The sequence below is a fragment of the Dendropsophus ebraccatus genome, chromosome 5, assembly GCF_027789765.1.
Source record: "Dendropsophus ebraccatus isolate aDenEbr1 chromosome 5, aDenEbr1.pat, whole genome shotgun sequence".
Lineage (NCBI taxonomy): Eukaryota > Metazoa > Chordata > Amphibia > Anura > Hylidae > Dendropsophus > Dendropsophus ebraccatus.
The window spans coordinates 142,877,279-142,899,412 of NC_091458.1; the positions used below are offsets into that span (position 1 = coordinate 142,877,279).

The following is a 22,134-nucleotide window of genomic DNA, read 5'->3' on the forward strand; positions in this document are numbered from 1 at the left end:
CCTGTGGACTTCTATGGAGCAATCCATGGCGTGATCTCAGTAAAGTTATGACGTGTCCTTTTTTTTTTTTTCATGGAACAGATTTGTAAAAAAAAGGGAATGTGTAAAAAGCCCAATAGAAAGCAATCGGCTATAAAGTAGTCTTTGATCACAAACACTTTTACAGAATGTGTGAATAAGGCCTTACCATTGCTATCCACCCTCTCTGGCCTTGCCATAACTAACCACCATTTCCGGCCCTACCATAACAATCCACCTTATCTAGCCTTGCCATCACTATCCGCCATTTCTGGCCCTACCATAACTATCCTCCTATTCTCTAGCCTTGCCGTAACTATCCGCCACGCCTGGCCTTACCATACCAATCCGCCATGTTCGGCCTTATCACAACTGAGAAGCAAGACCAAAGTATCAGAACTGCGAAACCTCATAAAGGACTGATCCAGAGTCACTGATCCCTGGTTAACCTAGAGACCTATTGTACAAGGTACACGACCCTACCACTAGTAACGCTGCAAAACTACAACCCCCAGCATGCCCTGACTGCAGAGCCTTAGGAGGAGACAAAGTCATAGAGCGGACTCTAGCGCCACCTGGCGGTTGCTAATTGGAGTGAAAAGAACGTGGCTGTGAATCGGTGAAGGCACTATGGAGGCGCTGTGGACATGACACGGGACGCGTGTCAGAGGGCGGCTCTGTGGATTACGGTAAACCGGTGACCGCTTCACCGCAGCTGCCAGTCACGTGACCCCCGAGCTCCTCGGTTATGTCACGTGCTGCTCTAGCCGCCACCACCACACCGAGAGGCTTCCGGGTTGGTCGCGGTGGGCGGAGCTCCCGATAAACTATGGCGTCCAGTGCGCTGAGCGGACGTCACCTCTGGGTGCTGCGACTGTGCAGGCACGGAGCGACAGTCCTGCAGCCCAGAGCCTCTGTACACCCCACAGGTGAGAGAGCGCCCCCTGCGGCCGCCAGAGCCTCCTCCTACCACCTGCACACAGCTCTCAGGCAGTGCTCACATGAGATAGATTTACCCTGTGCGGTTCTCTCATGGAACTGTTTCCTGCACGTTTACGGGTGGATTACAGCCACAAGCCCGACACCCGGAATCAGATCTGCCTAAGGCCATGTTCACACAGTATTTCTGTCACCAAAACCGGCAGTGGGTGATAAACAGGAGACGATGCAGATCATTCAGTTGTAGGCACAGTCTGATCCCCAGGATGTGTGTGAACTGCCCTGACAGACGGAAATAATCCACTCCAATAGAGTTCAGTAACTTCCTTCCTGTTAGGGGTCTGTTCACAAATGGCAGATGTGATGTTAGGTCTCAGCACCTTTCTGCTTGGTGAGAGGACGATTCACACTGTGGAAGAGGCAGAAATTCAGAGCGGAGTCCCTGCCGCGGACCCTGCTTGGAATCCCGCCTGCCTCACTGCCTCAATCCTATGTAATGGGCGACATGTCAATTCTTTGAGCTCAGGCGCCCTATACATAAGATTGAGACAGTGAGGCAGGTGGGATTCTGAGTGGAGTCTGCGGTGGGGGTTCTGCTTAGAATTTCCGCCTGTTTTCCGCAGTGTGAACGGGCCCTGATGGTTAGCCGAGGGTTGTTTTAAGTACCATTGTAGTCTATGGCCATCCATTACTCTATGGGCCTGCAGATTTTAATTCCACTGCAATAATGTAGGTACGGCCATGTTTAACCCTTTGAGGACCAGGCCCAAAATGACCCAGTGGACCGCGCAAATTTTGATCTTAGTGCTTTCGTTTTTCCCTCCTCCCCTTCTAAGAGCTCCAGCACTCTCAGTTTTCTATCTTCAGGGCCATGTAAGTGCTTGTTTGTTACAGGAATAGTTGTACTGTGTAATGGCGTCTTTCATTTTACCATAACATGTATGATGGAATTCCAAATATATTATTTATGAAGATATAAATAGGTGAAATCGTAAGAAAGAATGCAATATGTTAACGTTTGGGGGGTTCCTGTGTCTACGTAATGCACTATATGGTAACAGCGACATGACACTATTACTCTATAGGTCAGTCCGAACACAACCATATGCAGGTTACACAGATTCTCTAATGTTATATATATTTTTTTTTATGAAATCCTTTTTTTTGGCAATTAAATATTAATAAAATGGGCCTATTGTGACGCTTATAACGGTTTTATTTTTTCACCTATGGGGCTGTATGGGGTGTCATTTTTTCCGCCATGATCTCTAGTTTTTATTAATACCATATTTGTGAAGATCGGACGTTTTGATCACTTTTTATTGATTTTTTTTTAATATATAATGTAACATAAAATCGGTAATCTGCGCACTTTTTCCCTCTTTTCGTGTACGCCGTTTACCGGTCGCAATGACGCTTGTTATATTTTAATAGATCGGACAATTACGCACGCTACGGTATATTATATGTTTATCTATTTATTCATTTTTATATGTTTTATTTATATAATGGGAAAGGGGGGTGATTTAGACTTTTATTGGGGGAGGGGTTTTGGGGTAGTGTAATAGTGTTTTGAACTTTTTTTTTTTTTTACACTTTTGAAGTCCCTTTGGGGGACTTGTACATACATTACTTTGGTTTATACACTGATGAATGCTATGCCATAGGCATAGCATTGATCAGTGTTATCGGCGCTCTGCTCATTGAGCCTGCCTGTGCAGGCTCAGTGTAGCAGATCGCCGATCGGACCGCATGGAGGCAGGTAAGAGACCTCCAGCAGTCCGTTTCAACGATCGGGACCCCCGCAGTCACACTGCGGGGGTCCCGATCGGTAAGTGACAGGGGACTCCCCCTGTCACTTACACTTAAACGCTGCAGTCGCGCCGCGATCGCGGCGTTTAAGGGGTTAATGACACGCGGCAGCGCGATCGCTGCAGCGTGTCATTACCGGTGAGGTCCCGGCTGCTCACTGCAGCCGGCCCCCACCTCCTATGAAGCGCGCTCCGGAGCGCGCTTCATAGCGGGAATAACACCCATGACGTAAGGTTACGTCATGGGTCGTCTGGGGACAGACTTCCATGACGTAACCCTACGTCCAGGGTCGTCTAGGGGTTAACACTAGATTTGCATTTCCAGGGAAATACATAGAGGGAGATTTATCAAAGGGTGTAAAATTTAGACTGGTGCAAACTGGCCACAGCAACCAATACAGCTCCTCTTTCCTTTCACCAGAGCTGGAAGCTGAGCTGTAATTGGTTGCTGTGGGCAGTTTGCACCAGTCTAAATTTTACACTCTTTGATAAATCTCCCCTATAATGCTTGAAAAGAGCGCGCCTTAAACAGTGACTTCCCTTTAAGAAAAACTTTAACCCTTGATTCCCCTTCTTTCAAAAGCAACTTGGGTACTGGAGCACTGGAGGCGGGCCGACCTACCCTTAGTGGGAGGAAACCCTAGCCCCTCTATGATAGGGTTCCATTGATTCTAATGGAGTCACGTCATGGAGGGGCTGGAGTTTCTTCCCACTAAGGGTGGGTCGGCCCGCCTCCAGTGCTTCAGCCTGGGCCTGGTGGTACAGTCACTTTAAGGAGCAACTTTGGTGCCAACCCTTTAAGAGGGACCTATATACTGTCCCTTTAAGACCAGCTTATGTACTGTCCCTTTAAAAGTGACTTAGGTTACACCCTTTAAAGAGCAACTGTAGTGCTGTCTCTTTTAGAACAACTTTAGTACCGCCCCTTTAAGAGCGGCTTGTGTACCGCCCCCTTCAAGAGCGGCTTGTGTACCGCCCCCTTCAAGAGCGGCTTGTGTACCGCCCCCTTCAAGAGCGGCTTGTGTACCGCCCCCTTCAAGAGCGGCTTGTGTACCGCCCCCTTCAAGAGCGGCTTGTGTACCGCCCCCTTCTGCCTGCACTCCCTTGGAGTGCTCCTACCTCAGTCTCCGGGTCTCCGCTCACTGACAGCGTGCTAAGCCAATCACTGGGCTGTCAGTGAGCAGGTACCCAGAGACCAAAGCAGGAGTGCGCAGGCAGGAATTAAAACCGATAATACACCAGCACAGAAAGGGATTCTTTACTGTATGAGCAGTGAGGAGCTTTGCCAGAGGATGTGGTCATAGGAAACTCAGTAAAGGAGTTAAAAGAGGCCTCAATCCATTTCTAGTGAGAAATAATATTACAGGTGTAGGGACTAGATCGTGGAGGACGGAAATTCATCCAGGGATTTATTCTGATTGTCAGATTTGGAGCCTGAAATTTTTCTCCTTGCGTTCACACGCACAGGATCTGCAGCAGATTTACTTTGAATCTGCAATTTCAAAACTGCGCCACCAAACCTGCTGCAGATCCTGCATGTGTGAACGCTGATTGGACATCCAGGGACCCTGCACAGCCGGCTCTCCTATCATGTCGGGGGTAACTGGCTCTGTACCTTCATGTCACACTGAGTAAAATCCGCTCCCGCAACTCTCCACACAGAGAATTGACATGCCAATTCTTTGAGCGGAGAGCGACGGAAGCGGAGGCATGCCAGCCTTTCCATAGAGACACTGAGGCAGGCGGGACTCTCCACTGCAGAATTCCGCTGATTTTACTCAGTGTAAACATACACTTAGAGGCCACTTTGTCGGTCGCCCCCGCAGAGTGCACTGGCAGAGAGAGTGGTTACTAGGGCACCACCCAGATGACTAGTTCCCAGCCCTCCCCCTGCTCCGTGCACAGGATTAAGCAGTGTTTTACTGGAACATGAAGCTTCGGAGCCAGGAACCCCCAACATGATAGGAGAGCCGGCTGTGAGGTCTGTGCAGCGTCCCTGGAAGCCTGATCAGCACAAATGTATGTCTTTCTTTTCAACCTTGCATCAAACATGGGCTCTTTAGTCATCCATGACACGTGGGCCCTAATGGCCTTTATTACACATGGACCCTATAGGCATCCATTACCTATGGATATATTGTCGTAGCTTCCATTTAATGTGTACGGAGACAGAAGGGTGCTTCTCACGCTTAGATACAGTTAGGGCCAGAAATATTTGGACAGTGACACAATTTTCGCGAGTTGGGCTCTGCATGCCACCGCATTGGATTTGAAATGAAACCTCTACAACAGAATTCAAGTGCAGATTGTAACCTTTAATTTGAAGGGTTGAACAAAAATATCTGATAGAAAATGTAGGAATTGTACACATTTCTTTACAAACACTCCTCATTTTAGGAGCTCAAAAGTAATTGGACAAATAAACATAACCCAAACAAAATATTTTTTTTTTCAATATTTAGTTGCGAATCCTTTGGAGGCAATCACTGCTTTAAGTCTGGAACCCATGGACATCACCAAACGCTGGCTTTCCTCCTTCTTAATGCTTTGCCAGGCCTTTACAGCCACAGGCTTCAGGTCTTGTTTGTTTGTGGGTCTTTCCGTCTGGATTTGAGCAAGTGAAATGCATGCTCAATTGGATTAAGATCTGGTGATTGACTTGGCCATTGCAGAATGTTCCACTTTTTTGCACTCATGAACTCCTGGGTAGCTTTGACTGAATGCTTGGGGTCATTGTCCATCTGTACTATGAAGCGCCGTCCGATCAACTTTGTAGCATTTGGCTGAATCTGGGCTGAAAGTATATCCCGGTACACTTCAGAATTCATCCGGCTACTCTTGTCTGCTGTTATGTCATCAATAAACACAAGTGACCCAGTGCCAATGAAAGCCCATGCCATCACGTTGCCTCCACCATGTTTTACAGAGGATGTGGTGTGCCTTGGATCATGTGCCGTTCCCTTTCTTCTCCAAACTTTTTTTCTTCCCATCATTCTGGTACAGGTTGATCTTTGTCTCATCTGTCCATAGAATACTTTTCCAGAACTGAGCTGGCTTCTTGAGGTGTTTTTCGGCAAATCGAATAGTTTGCATCTAGATGTGAACCCTTTGTATTTACTTTCATGGAGTCTTCTCTTTACTGTTGACTTAGAGACAGATACACCTACTGCCTGAGAGTGTTCTGGACTTCAGTTGATGTTGTGAACGGGTTCTTCTTCACCAAAGAAAGTATGCGGCGATCATCCACCACTGTTGTCTTTCGTGGACGCCCAGGCCTTTTTGAGTTCCCAAGCTCACCAGTCAATTCCTTTTTTCTCAGAATGTACCCGACTGTTGATTTTGCTACTCCAAGCATGTCTGCTATCTCTCTGATCGATTTTTTATTTTTTTTCAGCCTCAGGATGTTCTGCTTCACCTTAATTGAGAGTTCCTTTGACCGCATGTTGTCTGGTCACAGCAACAGCTTCCAAATGCAAAACCACACACCTGGAATCAACCCCAGACCTTTTACCTACTTCATTGATTACAGGTTAACGAGGGAGATGCCTTGCAGCTCTTATGGTGCGTATACACAGACAGATTTATCTGACAGATCTTTAAAGTCAAAACCAGGAACAGACTATTAACAGGGATCAGGTCATAAAGGAAATACTGGGATCTATCCTCTATTCAAATCCATTCCTGGCTTTGGCTTCCAAAATCTGTCAAATAAATCTTTCTGTGTGAACGCACCCTTAGAGTCCATTGTCCAATTACTTTTGGTCCCTTGAAAAAGAGGAGGCTATGCATTACAGAGCTATGATTCCTAAACCCTTTCTCCGATTTGGATGTGGAAACTCTCATATTGCAGCTGGGAGTGTGCACTTTCAGCCCATATTATATATATAATTGTATTTCTGAACATGTTTTTGTAAACAGCTAAAATAACAAAACTTGTGTCACTGTCCAAATATTTCTGGCCCTAACTGTACATCATGGACAGAGAAATGTCATAGATATCATAGGGACGTGTCATAGAGACATGTCAAAAGTGAGTGTTCACACCTGTACTGATTGGGAGAACGAGTGGGCAAAGGACTACGCTGCAGCACAGTCCACTCTGTGACAGTTTATTGAGTCAGGCTCCATAGACATAATGAGCAGTCTTCTACCCGCTCGTTCTCCCAACTGGTACGGTTGTGAATACTCAGACCCAGATCAATCAAAAATTTTGACATGTATGATGTCTCTATGACATATCTATATGATGTCTGTTTGTATGATGCCTCTGTGACATTTCTCTGTATGATGTCTCTATGACATGTCTCTGTATGATGTCTGTTTGTATGATGTCTCTGTGACATTTTTCTCTGTATGCTGTCTCTATGACATGTCTGTATGATGTCTCTATTACATGTCTCTATGACGTCTGTATGATGTCTGTCTGTATGACGTCTCTGTGACATCTCAGTATGTTGTCTCTGTCTGTGTGATGTCTCTATGACATTTCTTTGTCTGTATGATGTCTCTTTGACATGTCTCTGCCTGTATGATGTCTCTGTGACATGTCTCTGCCTGTATGATGTCTTTGTGACATGTCTGTATAATGTCTCTAAAAAGGTCTCTGTATGATATCTCTGTAGGATGTCTCCGTGACATGTCTCTGTCTGTATGATGTCTCTGTAGGATGTCTCTGTGACATGTCTCTGCCTGTATGATGTCTCTGTATGATGTCTCTGTATGATGTCTCTGTGACATGTCTCTGTCTGTATGATGTCTGTCTGTATGACGTCTCTGTGACATGTCTCTGCTTGTTTGATATGTCTTACATGTCAGTATGATCTCTGTGACATGTTTGTCTGTATGATGTGTCTGACATGTCTGTCTGATGTCTCTGTGACGTCTCTGTCTGTATGACGTCTGTCTGTATGATGTCTCTCTGACATGTCTCTGTATGATGTCTGTCTATATGATGTCTGTCTATATGATGTCTGTCTGTATGATGTCTGTCACAGAGACATCATAGTCTGTATGATGTCTCTGTCTGATGTCTCTGTGACATGTCTCTGTCTATATGATGTCTCTGTCTGTATGATGTCTCTCTGACATGTCTGTCTGATGTCTGTCTGTATGATGTCTCTGTATGATGTCTCTGTCTGTATGATGTCTCTGTATGATGTCTGTCTATATGATGTCTGTCACAGAGACATCATAGTCTGTATGATGTCTCTGTCTGATGTCTGTCTGTATGATGTCTCTGTCTGTATGATGTCTCTCTGACATGTCTCTGTATGATGTCTCTCTGACATGTCTCTGTATGATGTCTCTGTGACGTGTCTCTGTATGATGTCTCTGTGACGTCTCTCTGTATGATGTCTCTGTGACGTCTCTCTGTATGATGTCTCTGTGACGTCTCTCTGTATGATGTCTCTGTGACATGTCTCTTGTCTGTATTATGTATCTCTTACATGTCTCTGTCTGATGTCTCTGTTTCCTTTTGTTTGCTCTTAGCTTGCCGGCTGAAGTCCTCTATGCAGTATCTCACACGTAAGGATTTGCCCAAGCTGGCTTACCATAAACTAAAAGGCAAAAGCCCTGGAGTCCTCTTCTTGCCTGGTTTTGCCTCCGATATGAACGCTCAGAAAGCCGTGGCCCTCGAGGACTTCTGCAAATCTCTGGGACACTCATTTATACGGTATAAAATCTGCAATTATATATAGGAATTTATGTACCAATAAAAACCACCACAAAATTGTAAGTTTACCTGCTAAAGGAGACTTTTATTTAAAGGGGTTATCCAGCGCTACAAAAACATGGCCACTTTCTTCCAGAGACAGCACCGCTCTTGTCTCCAGCTTGGGCGGGGTTTTGCTGCTTAGTTTCATTGAAGTGAATGGAGCTTAAAGGGGTATTCCCCCCAAGAGCTAAAAAAATGAAATGCTCCCAAACCTAGCTGGCCTTACTCACCAAGTCCCCCTGAGTATTTTGAGCCGTCTCCCATCTTTCTAGCTGCTGCCGTTCCTGAGTTACAACTTTTTCTAAAACATGGTCTATATCCAAGATAGGAAACTACATTTCCCATCATGTAATGCTTCTGCCTGATGATGGTGAAGTAGCAGAGCTGAGACAATGAAGGAGATGATGACAGTGTAGCAGAGCTGAGATGGCTGTGTTGGTGTAGCAAAGCTGAGTTGGAAGTGACGGTGTAGCAGAGCTGAGTTGGCGGGGACGCCGGTGTAGCAGAGCTGAGTTGGCGGGGACGCCGGTGTAGCAGAGCTGAGTTGGCGGGGACGCCCTTGTAGCAGAGCTGAGTTGGCGGGGACGCCGGTGTAGCAGAGCTGAGTTGGCGGGGACGCCGGTGTAGCAGTGCTGAGAGATGCGGGCGATTGCGGGGGCGGAGCTTGTCGCGGGGGCGTAGCTTGCCGTGGGCGATCGTGGGGGCGGAGCTTGCCGCGGGGGGGGGGGGCCGCGGGTGAGTGCGGAGGCTATGCTGCGGGTGAGTGGGGGTTGCCAGGGGTGATGGGGGGGGGGGGCGGTTGGTTGTGGGGCGGGGGGGCTGTGTGATGCGGGTGAGCGCTGCCGGGAGGCTCTGGACACAGGGGGTGAGCTCTGGGCTGGGGGTGACCCGGTGGCTGCTGTTAGAGAGGGATGCAGTCACAGCTGCGCTGATCACTGTCTCCCTCTCTAACAGCAGCCACCGCATCAGTGTTCTCAGTCACTTCACTGTGCTGGGACTGAGGACACGTGATGCCGACACGGAGGGTGGGGGCCAGGAGCAGGGAGCGTGTCGGTGTGGACTGAGGTCTGATGATTCTCTGCAATCCATGGGGGTGAATGCAGCTAGATAACAGCAAAACTGTGCAGAATCCGTAATAACTTTATATTGGAAAGATGGAAAGCTACGGGTGGGCAGCGTATTAATGCAAAAATAATTTTGGGGGGAATACCCCTTTAATTGCAAACTGCACCTGACCTGGAGACAAAAGTCGTGTTGTCTCTGAAAGAAAGTGGCCATGTTTTTGTAGCGCTGGATATCCCCTTTAACTGGGTAACTGACGATAAGAAGGTGAATAGTATGTATGGGTGCACAGCTAATAGTATCATCCCATAGGTGCACAGCTAATAATATCATCACATAGGTGCACGGCTAATAGTATTATCACATCGGTGCACAGCCAATAGTATCATCACATAGGTGCACGGCTAATAGTATCATCACATAGGTAGAGGAGATAGCGCTATGATGGAAATGTAGGATGAGCAGGATAGCGCTGTGTTGCAGATGTAGGATGAGCAGGATAGCGATGTAATGAAGATGTATGATGAGCAGGATAGCCCTGTGATACAGATGTAGGATGTGTAGGATAGCCCTGTGATGGAGATGTAGGATGAGCAGGATAGCCCTGTGATGGAGATGTAGGAAGAGCAGGATAGCCCTGTGATACAGAGGTAGGATAAGCAGGATAGCCCTGTGATACAGATGTAGGATGAGCAGGATAGCCCTGTGATACAGATGTAGGATGAGCAGGACAGCGCTGTGATACACATGTAGGATGAGCAGGATAGCCCTGTGATGGAGATGTGGGATGAGCAGGATAGCCCTGCGATACAGATGTAGGATAGCGCTGTGATACAGATGTAGGATGAGCAGGATAGCACTGTGATGGAGATGTAGGATGAGCAGGATAGCCCTGTGATACAGATGTAGGATGAGCAAGATAGCCCTGTGATACAGATGTAGGATGAACAGGATAGCCCTGTGATACAGATGTAGGATGAGCAGGATAGCCCTGTGATGGAGATGTAGGATGAACAGGATAGCCCTGTGATACAGATGTAGGATGAGCAGGATAGCGCTGTGATGCAGATGTAGGATGAGCAGGATAGCGCTGTTATACAGATGTAGGATGAGCAGGATATCGCTGTGATGAAGATGTAGGATGAGCAGGATAGCGCTGTGATGGAGATGTAGGATGAGCAGGATAGCCCGGTGATACAGATGTAGAATGAGCAGGATAGCGATGTAATGGAGATGTAGGATGAGCAGGATAGCCCTGTGATGGAGATGTAGGATGAGCAGGATAGCCCTGTGATACAGATGTAGGAAGAGCAGGATAGCCCTGTGATACAGATGTAGGAAGAGCAGGATAGCCCTGTGATACAGATGTAGGATAGCCCTGTGATACAGATGTAGGATGAACAGGATAGCCCTGTGATACAGATGTAGGATGAGCAGCATAGGGCTGTGATGGAGATGTAAGATGAGCAGGATAGCGCTATGATGGAGATGTAGGATGAGCAGGATATCGCTGTGATAGAGATGTAGGATGAGCAGGATAGCGCTGTGATACAGATGTAGGATAAGCAGGATAGCGCTGTGATACAGATGTACGATGAGCAGAATAGCGATGTAATGGAGATGTAGGATGAGCAGGATAGCCCTGTGCTACAGATGTAGGATGAGCAGGATAGCGCTGTGATACAGATGTAGGATGAGCAGAACAGCGATGTAATGGAGATGTATGATGAGCAGGATAGCCCTGTGATACAGATGTAGGATGAGCAGGATAGCGCTGTGATACAGATGTAGGATGAGCAGGATAGCGCTGTGATACAGATGTAGGATGAGCAGGATAGCGCTGTGATGACAATGGCTGTAACCGCATTTCCTCTGCCAGGTTTGATTACACCGGATGTGGAAACTCTGAGGGCAATATGAAGGAGTGCACCATAGGAAAATGGAAGAAAGACGTGTTGTCCATTCTAGATGATGTGTCTGAAGGACCCCAGGTTGGTCGGTTTAGGCTTTCCTTGTATAAAATTATTTTACTATTTCTACTTTTATCCAGCCTATTATGTGTATACACAATGTCTCATCATCCTTCTGCCCCAACTCTTCTGGAGTCGCCTAGATTATCCGGACTCTGAAGGAACTCTCTCTGAAGGGACTCTGTTTTAGCATTTCAACATTCATGAAAGAATTTTAAGGGAATCTGTCAGGTCTGTACCAGGTACAAAGCTGCAGACACAGGCAGGTAGGGAGATAAAACAAGTGATGCTTTTGTCTTTGCTTATGGCAATTTGCAAAGTTATAAAATTATAAAATAGCATTTTTCCTTAGAAGCTGAAGTGCCACAGCTATCTGCTTGTAGTATTTTCCTTGGAATGTAAAGTGCCACACCTTTCTGCAGCTCCACCTGGTAGAGACCTGACAGATACCCTTTAAGCAAATTTAATAAAAGGTAAATGTTCAAGAATTTCAAAAAATGTTACTGTCACTTAAAAAGAAAAACCGTTGACACATCTGTGACGTGTCCTTTGAGAAATACCCCCCCCCCCCCATTACACAGCTTGATAATCGTTCAGCAAGGGCGCTAATATATATATTTCCACAATGGAGTGCACTCTGTATAAGCAGTGTTCAGGGTGCCGGAAGCTGGAGACCGAATCCACGTCTCCCCATAAATAGTGCAAGAATTCCACAGCACAACCTTAATGGTGTGTTCACACCTACAGGATCTGCAGCTGATTTTCTGCAGCAGATTATATTTAAATAACTGAACACAGCATCAAATCTGCTGCAGATCTGCTGCAGATCCTGTAGGTGTGAACGCACCCTTAATGTGAAGAAAGTCCAAAGTGTTTTTATTCCATAATCCATAAAAAATTACATGCAATGTTTTTGTCTCATCACGAGACCGAAACGTTGCATTAAATTTTTTACGGATTATGGACTTCTTTGATTTTTTGATCCTTTGATTCTAACAGAGCCACATCATAGAGGGGAGGGAATTCCCTCCCACTGGGGGCACGCCGGCATACCTCCAGTGCTTGAGCACCTGCTGGTAATCGTGGAAAGAACAGCGCTGTACAGGGGAACCGGGCCGGGGTTCAAAAAACTGACTGCGGCAACTGCTTCCCCGTGACGTCGCCGTTCTATCCCTGGGTCAGGTTAAGGAGGACGTACCTCTTAAGGTTGTGCTGCGGAATTCTTGGAATATATATAAAAAAAAAAAAAAATATATATATATATATATATATATATATTAGTAAGCAATGTCTGTGCAGCCCTTGCCCTAAGTGACAGTTCGCTGAGCCAATCACTGGCTGCTGTGCTGTCCCGTCATGACCACTGATTGGCTGAGTGAGCGATCTGTCATTTCAGAGACCAGCTCAGAAGTTCCAGCGGCCACTGCAGGGAGCTTGCAGGAGGACATCAGGGAGCATGGACAGGTATGTATAAAGTTTATTTTTTTACACTGTTATCAGCTGTTGGCCACGAAACACTGAACATAGGCCCAAAGGCTGATGTCTTTTAGGCTGGAATAAATAACGTGGTCAACCAATGATTGTTCTTATCGGCTAATCTTTGTCTTTATTACGCAGTTCTGCAGATTAGTGCTCCATGTTTATAGGGCCCAATGTTTTTAAAATAATACGTGGTTGCACCCTTTTTAACCTGTGTGTATGTTCTAATAGATTTTAGTTGGATCCAGCATGGGAGGATGGATTATGCTTCTTGCTGCTCTCGCCCGGCCTGAGAAGATTGCGGCTCTTGTTGGGGTCGCCCCTGCTGCAGACCATTTTGTTACAGTATTTAACCAACTACCATTAGAGGTACGGAGGTACCAAATCCCTCCTGCTATGTAGGGCTGGCGCGCGGGCCTGGATGGCTGCCTCTACATTGCACATATTCTTATTGTTTTGTAATTTTTTCTCTATGTGATTTGTATGAAAACAACAAATATTTAATCATTTATTAACAATGTACTTTAAAATCACGTGAAAAAGTATTCCCCACCACCCACCCACCCAGAAGTTATGTTTTTATTCTGGATTCCAATCCCAAAACAATATCCAAAAATAAACAACTGGTGATACTACCACTTTGTGTGGTTAAGCCCGCAAGGCAGGAAGAGGGAGCAGGTCCTGGAGAAGAAGATTCCTTTTATTTTGTGGGCCCTCATTGAAGTATGTGTGTACAAAAAGTATGTATGTCAGTATTTATAGTCTGTCGGTGTACTGTATGTATATATGTATGTGCTCTGTGTGTGTGTACTATGTACTGTATGTGACTGTGCATTGTCCGTGTGTGTACTGTATACTGTATGTATTTGACTCTGTATTGTCTGTGTACTATGTACTGTATGTGCATATGAATGTGCTCTGTGTGCATTGTCCATGTGAGAATACAGTAGGAGAATACTTTACCTGTCTGTGCTCCGGATGCTTCTGGGGCTTCTGTAGGTCCTACTCAGCCAATCAGTGCGCTGTCCCACCCCAGCCACTGATTGGCTGAGCGGGACCTAGAGGAGTTAGGAGCCACAGAAGCAAGCCGGAGCACGGACAGGTAAAGTAAAAATTCCTCTGCAAGTATGTAAACCCATTCAAACTGACATTACAGGGAATCATAGCGGATTTCACGCTGTGAGTTCCTGTCATTTTCTATGGATGTACATACTTGCAGCAGCTTTCTAATTCCACTGCGAGTATTTAAAGCCCCTTCCCACTTAACTCACCGGTGCTGGGCTAATATGTTACCTGCCCGCGCTTCTGCTTGTTTCTCTCTGAGAAGCAAGCCTGGATGAGAATGAAGAGGAGCTGCAGCAGCTGCGACAGTGATTACTGTCTGGCTGCTGAACATTATAATGTAGAGGGTGGGCTGTGTGAGGAGAAGTACATAGAATAACTCTTCCCCCTAAACATACAGAAAATGCTTCTCACCTGTGCCCCCCATTTCCAGTGTGTCCATCTGCGCTGGGGCCTCCCGCTGAGGATGGTAGTACTGGGCAGGACCCGGGTAGCCAGTTGCCAGATGTTTGGTCACGGTATTGGCACGAGGGGAGCTGACTAACCCACTGGATCCTGACCATGCGGGGCCCGAGCAATTCCTTGTTGTCCCTAGTCAAGGCACTATGCATACCTATATGTGATCCAAATGTATAAACAGGTCCTCTTGCAAACCCTATACACCAAACCAAAAAGAAGGTGGGATGATACCACCAAAAAACAAATGCAGGACCAAATGCAAGGAAATATATAATTTATCTTTTATTCACATAGATGTAGAAAAATAATATACAAAATACTTTAAAAAGAGAATAGGAGCTGATACATGAACAGATCCCCAGGAATTGGTGGTAGTAGATATATAAACACAATAAATATCCACGATACAAAAAATGTATACAGTAAATGGTGTTATTAATCTACATAGGCAAAGCACTGGGCATTGGGCATATTATATGAAGTGATATGTAGAACAAATACAAATACAAAACCAATGTCTATAACCATAAATACTACCCATAGAAGTTGTCCTTAGTGCAATGACCACCATACCACTCACCCGACGTGCGTTTCGCGTATTAGCTTTATCGAGGGTGATGTCACAAGTGGCAAGCTCTCCTTATTTATATCACAGTCAACCAATCATGTACATACCCCACATGTGTTATATATAGATATAATCAATCGCCATTATGTGTCTGCCTCGGCAACCGGGAAGTGACGTCATCTCCGAGTCACGTGGAATCACATGACCGGAGTCAACACATATATATATATACCTACATGTATAAATACATAAACATATATGAGTATATATAACCGAGCACCGTACATAAACCCCCACCTACTTAGAATTACAATACTCACAAGTGATCCTTACATAGTACACGCCAAACCGGATGTGATGGAATGTCACGTGATCACCCCGGCTGGTCACACTCAACGTCATGGACCGGAAGTATTCCGGACGTTGTACTGGCATGGATCACATGTGCAATCAGGTGACCAGACTCTGGTCACATGTCCACATATCTGGAAACATCAACTATGGTATACATTCTACCACAATATTGATGATACCACAATATTGATGATACCGCAGACACATAATCGCGATTGATTATATCTATATATAACACATGTGGGGTATGTACATGATTGGTTGACTGTGATATAAATAAGGAGAGCTTGCCACTTGTGACATCACCCTCGATAAAGCTAAGGTGGTCATTGCACTAAGGACAACTTCTATGGGTAGTATTTATGGTTATAGACATTGGTTTTGTATTTGTTCTACATATCACTTCATATAATATGCCCAATGCCCAGTGCTCTGCCTATGTAGATTATTAACACCATTTACTGTATACATTTTTTGTATCGTGGATATTTATTGTGTTTATGTATCTACTACCACCAATTCCTGGGGATCTGTTCATGTATCAGCTCCTATACTGTTTTTAAAGTATTTTGTATATTATTTTTCTACATATATGTGAATAAAAGATAAATTATATATTTCCTAGTCAAGGCACCAATAACTAGACCAATGCCAGGGTTCAAAAACAACGTTTATTGTAACGGTGGTAACTAATAGCAAAAGTCTCTCTGGATGCAACCAGGATTGAGGCAGACTTGAGTATAACTGTGAAATCGGTGATGCTGCAATAGGCTGTGATGGTAGCGTTACTGTGAGCAAGAAGAAACTGAATGATGGGAGTAGTAGTGCTGGAGATATGATACTGGGCGGAATAAGCTAACTGAAATACTTGCTGTTGATGAGGACGAATGATGAGGAGAGTAATGACTGAGAACGGCACCCAGATCTTGCTGAACAGCAGAAGCCTGAGGTGGAGAGAAGGCGCACACACCCTTCCCTCTTGAAGGTAGAGGAAAAGACTGAGGTAGACAGGAAGTGACATAGCATCCCCAGCCAAAGCTCGATGGCTATTGGGGTTGCCATGGCAACAGGGGAAAGTCACGTGTCACAAAGCCTATTACATTATCACTCCATTAAACCATAGGCAGATACATATGCATGAGAAATACTAGACTTGAACACTGGGGGCCACATAATACCAGCAGTTTGCAGTGACCATTATAGTTTCCAGAACAGGAACAATAGAATACAGACAAATCCTGACACCAATATACACTTTTAGGAGAAATTAGAGAGAACCTCTGTTCTGGGACACTGCACATCCCCCTTCTCTGCTCTTCTCCTCTAGAGTCTTCAGTAGTCCCCCCCCCCTAAACTACTACACCCTTGGGTTACACAGTGGTTTTGGCTATGATAGAAGACGTGGGACCATAAATTGCTGTCTCTCTATGCAGGGAATCATGCTGTGTTAGGTTAAATGGGAACTGACACAACAAAAAAAAAAACTAATGTTTGCCCAGGGTGCAGGAAAGGCTAGCTACACCTCTGCATTAGGCTATAGTTAGCTTCATAACACATAGAAAGTCGGAGAGTAGCCTAATAACCACTCCTATCCTGACCAACCGTCACACCCTAAATTGGTCTTAATTATTGGCCATATAATCCAGTGGTGGACCGCCCCGGCCAACCAGCCCACCCCCTGACCCGACCGGAACGCGACTCTGCCGCCGCCCCACCTGTCTCATCATTCTTCCCTTATAGATACAACATCATAGGCGCCCTGAGAGTACCACACAAGTTACAATTTCTACACCTCCTAGCTTCTTATTTCTAAATTGGAAAAACAGAATCTATTCTCTATATTACCGTAAAGCAATTATTCTTCCATAACCTCTCTACCCACCCTTATCACACCCCTCTCAGCTGGCAGGGAGAAAAGGAAAAAAAAACAACCCTAATTAATATTATCATTCCAGTATTTTTCCCAATGAGCCACATGTTCTTTTAACTTCACATCTTTATTTTTCTTCATATGGTTATTGTGCCAGAGTTCATTCCTTAAAATTGTGGAACCTAGCTCTTTCCATTCCTTAACCTTTGGATTTTTGGGCGAAATCCAGTTCTGCAGTATGATCACCTGAGCTGCAAGGAGTAATTTATAAATGACCATATTTGTACTCTTCACCATATGTTGATCTTCAAACACCCCCAATATTGCACCTATATATTCATCTTCTAATTCCAAATCAAATATACGTGTCATAACTAAGAAAATCTCCAACCAAAATTTATTCACACCCTCACATGTCCACCAGTGATGTTCAAGTGCTACACTATCAGCCCCACATTTGTAGCAGCCAGCAGAATTCCCCCTTTTCCATCTATTAATATCCTTTACCGAATAATACAATCTGTGAATACAAAAAAACTGTGTCATTATGTGCTTTCTATCAGTAATATAATTTCTCGCATTTACATACACAATGTTTATTAACTGGGAACACCTCTTATTATTGAAGGGGACCTGTCACCCCCCGTGCCGGAGTGACAGGCTCCTGACCCCCTGTTAGATCCCCCTATACATACCTCATCGCGCCGGGTCCCGCTTCCTGAGCCGGTCGGGTGACTGAGATTTCAGCGCCCGAAGCCCGGTGCGCGCGCTCACAGGAGTCAGATGCTCATAGAGAATGAATGGAGAGTCCAATGCTCCGTCATTCTCTATGGGCATCAGACTCTCCTGTGAGCGCGTGCTCACAGGAGCCTGTCACCCCGGCACAGGGGGTGACTGGTTTCCTTTAAAGGACAACTCCGGCCAAAACTTATTTTTTTATATTTTATTAAGGAAACTTAGACAAATTCCTAATGTACATTAATTATAGGAAATGCACATATAGTGCTATTTTCCTTTATTTAGTAGATCAGGCAGGCTTCAGATTCTCTATAAAAAGTGACATCACTAATCAGGTGTAATTCATATGGAGTGTCCAGTGCGCCCCCGCACTATATGTAGAAGTCTATGGAACTGTATGTAATTTAGTGTAAGTGAGTTGTTACAGTACACTATCCTTTATTGATGGAATACGATTATGAAATACATTGGGGAGCAAGGACGCTTGCTCCCGAAATGGACGGCATCGAGCAGGGAGGAAGAGAGGTGCCCGTGCATCTACCTACCTCTCCCCCCTCCTTGGTCGGTGCCAACGGACAGATACACACTGTACTACTCCTCCCATCATGTGCTCAGGGGGGGAGAGAGGTGCCCATTCATCTAACTACCTGCTGGACACTCCACCTGATTTGTGACGTCACAGTTTTTTAGAGAATCTGAAGCTTTCCTGATCTACAAAATTAAAGCGACTCTGTACCCACAATCTGACCCCCCAAACAGCTTGTACCTTCGGATAGCTGCTTTTAATCCAAGATCTGTCCTGCGGTCCGTTTGGCAGGTGATGCACCACATTTCTTAAAATTGCAGCTCCATGCCCTACGGGCGTATCTGTGCCCTAACTTTGCACCACCCCTCCGTCCCTCCTCCCCGCCCTCCTCATCATTAGGAATGCTCCAGCCAGATTGCCTATTATTCACCACCTGTGTTACCACAGCACATGGGCTGGATCATTGAGACACCTGTGCAATGTTCAAACAGAAGTAAATGTTTCAGTGGTATTCCTAATGATGAAGAGGGTGGGGAGGAGGGAGGGAGGGGGTGGTGCAAAGTTACAGCACAGATATGCCTGTAGGGCACGTGGCTGCAATTTTAAAATATTTTTTTTATGACAATAACTGCATCACCTGCCGAACGGACCCCGGGACAGATCTTGGTTGAAAAGCAGCTATCTGAAGGGTTTGGGGGGGTCAGATTGTGGGTACAGAGTCGCTTTAAGGAAAATAATACTATGTGTATTTCCCATAATTAATGTACATTAGGAATTTGTCTAACTTTCCGTAATAACTTATATGAAAAGTACAAATAGATGGTCAGTTGGGGGGGGGGGGCCGGAACATAATCCAGAACCCATGCCCGTGTACCCGTAGCCTTGATGTCACCAGCTTGATCTTTCTCCCAGTCAGAGGGAAGTACCCACCAAGCCAGCTAGTGACTGCAGTGATCAGAAGATACAGGAGGCTGGTTCGTGAGCGGTGACGCTGTCGGGGCACAGAGATGGGCAATTATCATTTCTTATGTTTCCAACACCCCTCTGTCTGCCCTGGATTTTTTCTGGAGTTCTCCTTTAAGAACTTTGAACACAAAATATGACACAAAGAACCAACAAAGAGTGAAACCTTGAAAAGAATTTACAATATGTAAATGATAAATACACTGAATATTTCTTTCTATTTTCAGGAACAGAAATCTGCAGAAGAGAACGGGGAATTCAAATTTGCTTCAAAATACAGTGAAGAAGGTTTCTATACAATACCATACTCCTTTATCAAAGAAGCTGAAAACCACTGCTTGTTAAATAGCCCTATACCCATAACGTCTCCTCTACGGCTGATTCATGGCATGAAAGATGAGGATGTGCCATGGCATGTGTCTATGCAGATTGCCGACCGGGTACTCAGTAATGATGTGGATGTCATTCTCCGCAAACACGGCCTACATCGCATGAGCGAGAAAGACGACATAAAGCTCCTTGTCTACACGATTGATGATTTAATCGACAAACTGACCACTTTAGGGTAACTGACAGTAATCAGCACAATAATAGACAGTGTTACTTATCTGTCATACAGAATAGTGCACAAAGAATAACTGCAAATATTTACCTGAACAAGAAATCCCCTTTTTTACTATCACTTCAGTATTTGTTATGTTGTTTTATATGACCCAATATGCCCTTTTCTACTTCCCAGAGTAAATGTGAAAACACTATGGCATGTAATGTTTACAGATTAATAAACTATATGAATAAATCAGGACTGTGGACTTGGAGTCAGAGATAGTTTTGTCTGGAGTCTGAAAAAATGTGCCGACTCCAGTTTAAACATTTTTTTTTTTTTAAATCTTATAATTTAATTTTCATATGGATTTTATAAATGTTCATCATTAATTCAGTTTATGTTCTAGCAATCTAAGCCCCTTATTTATAACAACCAGAAAAACACTTTCTCACATATAGTTTCCTCCATATATCAGTAATCTGGTCTCTATTTGGCAGCTTGTTTCTGAGCTGGAAGAGTCCATTTTGTGGGGGAAGATCTGTGCTGTTCTCTTCCTGGATGCTGAATGATTGTATATGAGCAGCCGATGAAGAAATCCTATGTAATATGTAAGAGGAGGAGGAGAAGCCATACATAGTGTAGCAGTAGCCTCTGTCCTCAGTGTGTAGTTTTCTCTCTGAGAGAAGATTGTGTGTTTATACATCGTCCACATGACAGCACCACATGGAGGATGTCACCCTTGACCTAACAGGAACAGGAAATACAGAGAGAGGTTAAAAGGGCACTTCCCCAATCCCACCTCAGTGTTTTTCCTGTTCCTGTCAGGATCAAAAGGAATACAGAAGTTACCTGTGATCCTTCCCGGTCACGGGTCGGGACGATAGCCTCAGGTGGTGGTCCGGGGTGTTCCTCTGTTCCCCTCCAAGGTCCGGTCATGGCTCAGTGAGGGGTCCCTTGTGGATCCCTCGTGGTCCCAGTCTCCCTGCGGCGCTCAAAGCGGGTTGATGCAGGGAGACTATCCAGTTTGCCGCTTCCCCTCGCACGCTGCGGTGCGCCTGGGCCTACGCGCGTGGCGGATGTGACGTGCGGATGACGTCAGACGCCGGCGCACGCGTCCCGCATGGATTGCCGGGAGCGCGGCATGACGTCTTTGGGCGCCAAATTCAAAACGCCTATCGGAGGCGGACCGGAAGTTCGGCGGTAGCGCCAGGTGACGCCAAGTTCAGTCGGGCCCAGCAGTATTTAATGGTGAGATGTACCAGTCCAGCTCTCTCTCTCTCCTTGCCACCATGGATTCTCCTGCTGCTATAGGAGAGGCTGCTGAGTCTACTGCTACTGCCGGCTCCGTGAGTTAACCCCTTGGGGTCTCTTTTACATAGGAAGCAATCCTTTTATGCTGATTCCTTTCCCTATAATTGTGTTTTTGGCTCTCTGCTTTCTCTTAGGGAGAAAAAGAGACACAAAAGAAACCAAAAAGTAGAAGATGTGTGGGCTGTAATGATAAGATACCTGATGATTATGCAAAACAACTATGTAAAGTGTGCTACAATAAGCTGCATCCCTCCTCACGTATATCCATCTCAGAGGAACTGCGCAAGGTTATCCGTCAGGAGATCAAATCTATATCTAAAACAAACCCCTCTACCACTACTTCTACTTCAGCTTCTGCTACCCCTCCCCCTGCTCCTCCACCCAAGAAGCGCAGATATGTTATATCAGATTCTGATTCTGAGCAAGAGAAGGAAGCTTCTGAGGAGGGTGAAATTCCTATTGATTCCACTCCTAAGGAGTCTGGGAAGTTTTACTTCTCCTCTGAGGATTCAGAAACCCTAATTAGAGCCATAAGAAGCGTTATGGGTATTGATGATTCTGAACAGCCTGTATCTATTCAGGATACTATGTTCGGAGGCCTTAAACCCAAGAAAAAGAAAGTTTTTTCCCATTCACGAAAATATCAAAGATCTTATTAAAACTGAATGGAAGGAGCCTGAAAAAAGGCTGTTTATACCTAAAGAATTCAGTAACAGATTAAATTTTGATGAAAAGGATACT

General features: G+C 45.3%; 1 protein-coding gene across 1 annotated transcript; it reads left to right on the forward strand.

Annotated features, from left to right (window-relative positions):
• The first annotated feature begins 641 nt into the window (after positions 1–641).
• On the forward strand, positions 642–20,340 carry ABHD10 (abhydrolase domain containing 10, depalmitoylase). The gene is made up of 5 exons (XM_069971506.1): positions 642–947; positions 8,259–8,442; positions 11,426–11,537; positions 13,227–13,364; positions 19,763–20,340. Exons 1-5 carry the CDS (start codon positions 848–850, stop codon positions 20,102–20,104), a joined length of 876 nt encoding a protein of 291 aa, XP_069827607.1. The 5' UTR covers positions 642–847; the 3' UTR covers positions 20,105–20,340.
• The last annotated feature ends 1,794 nt before the right edge of the window (positions 20,341–22,134 follow it).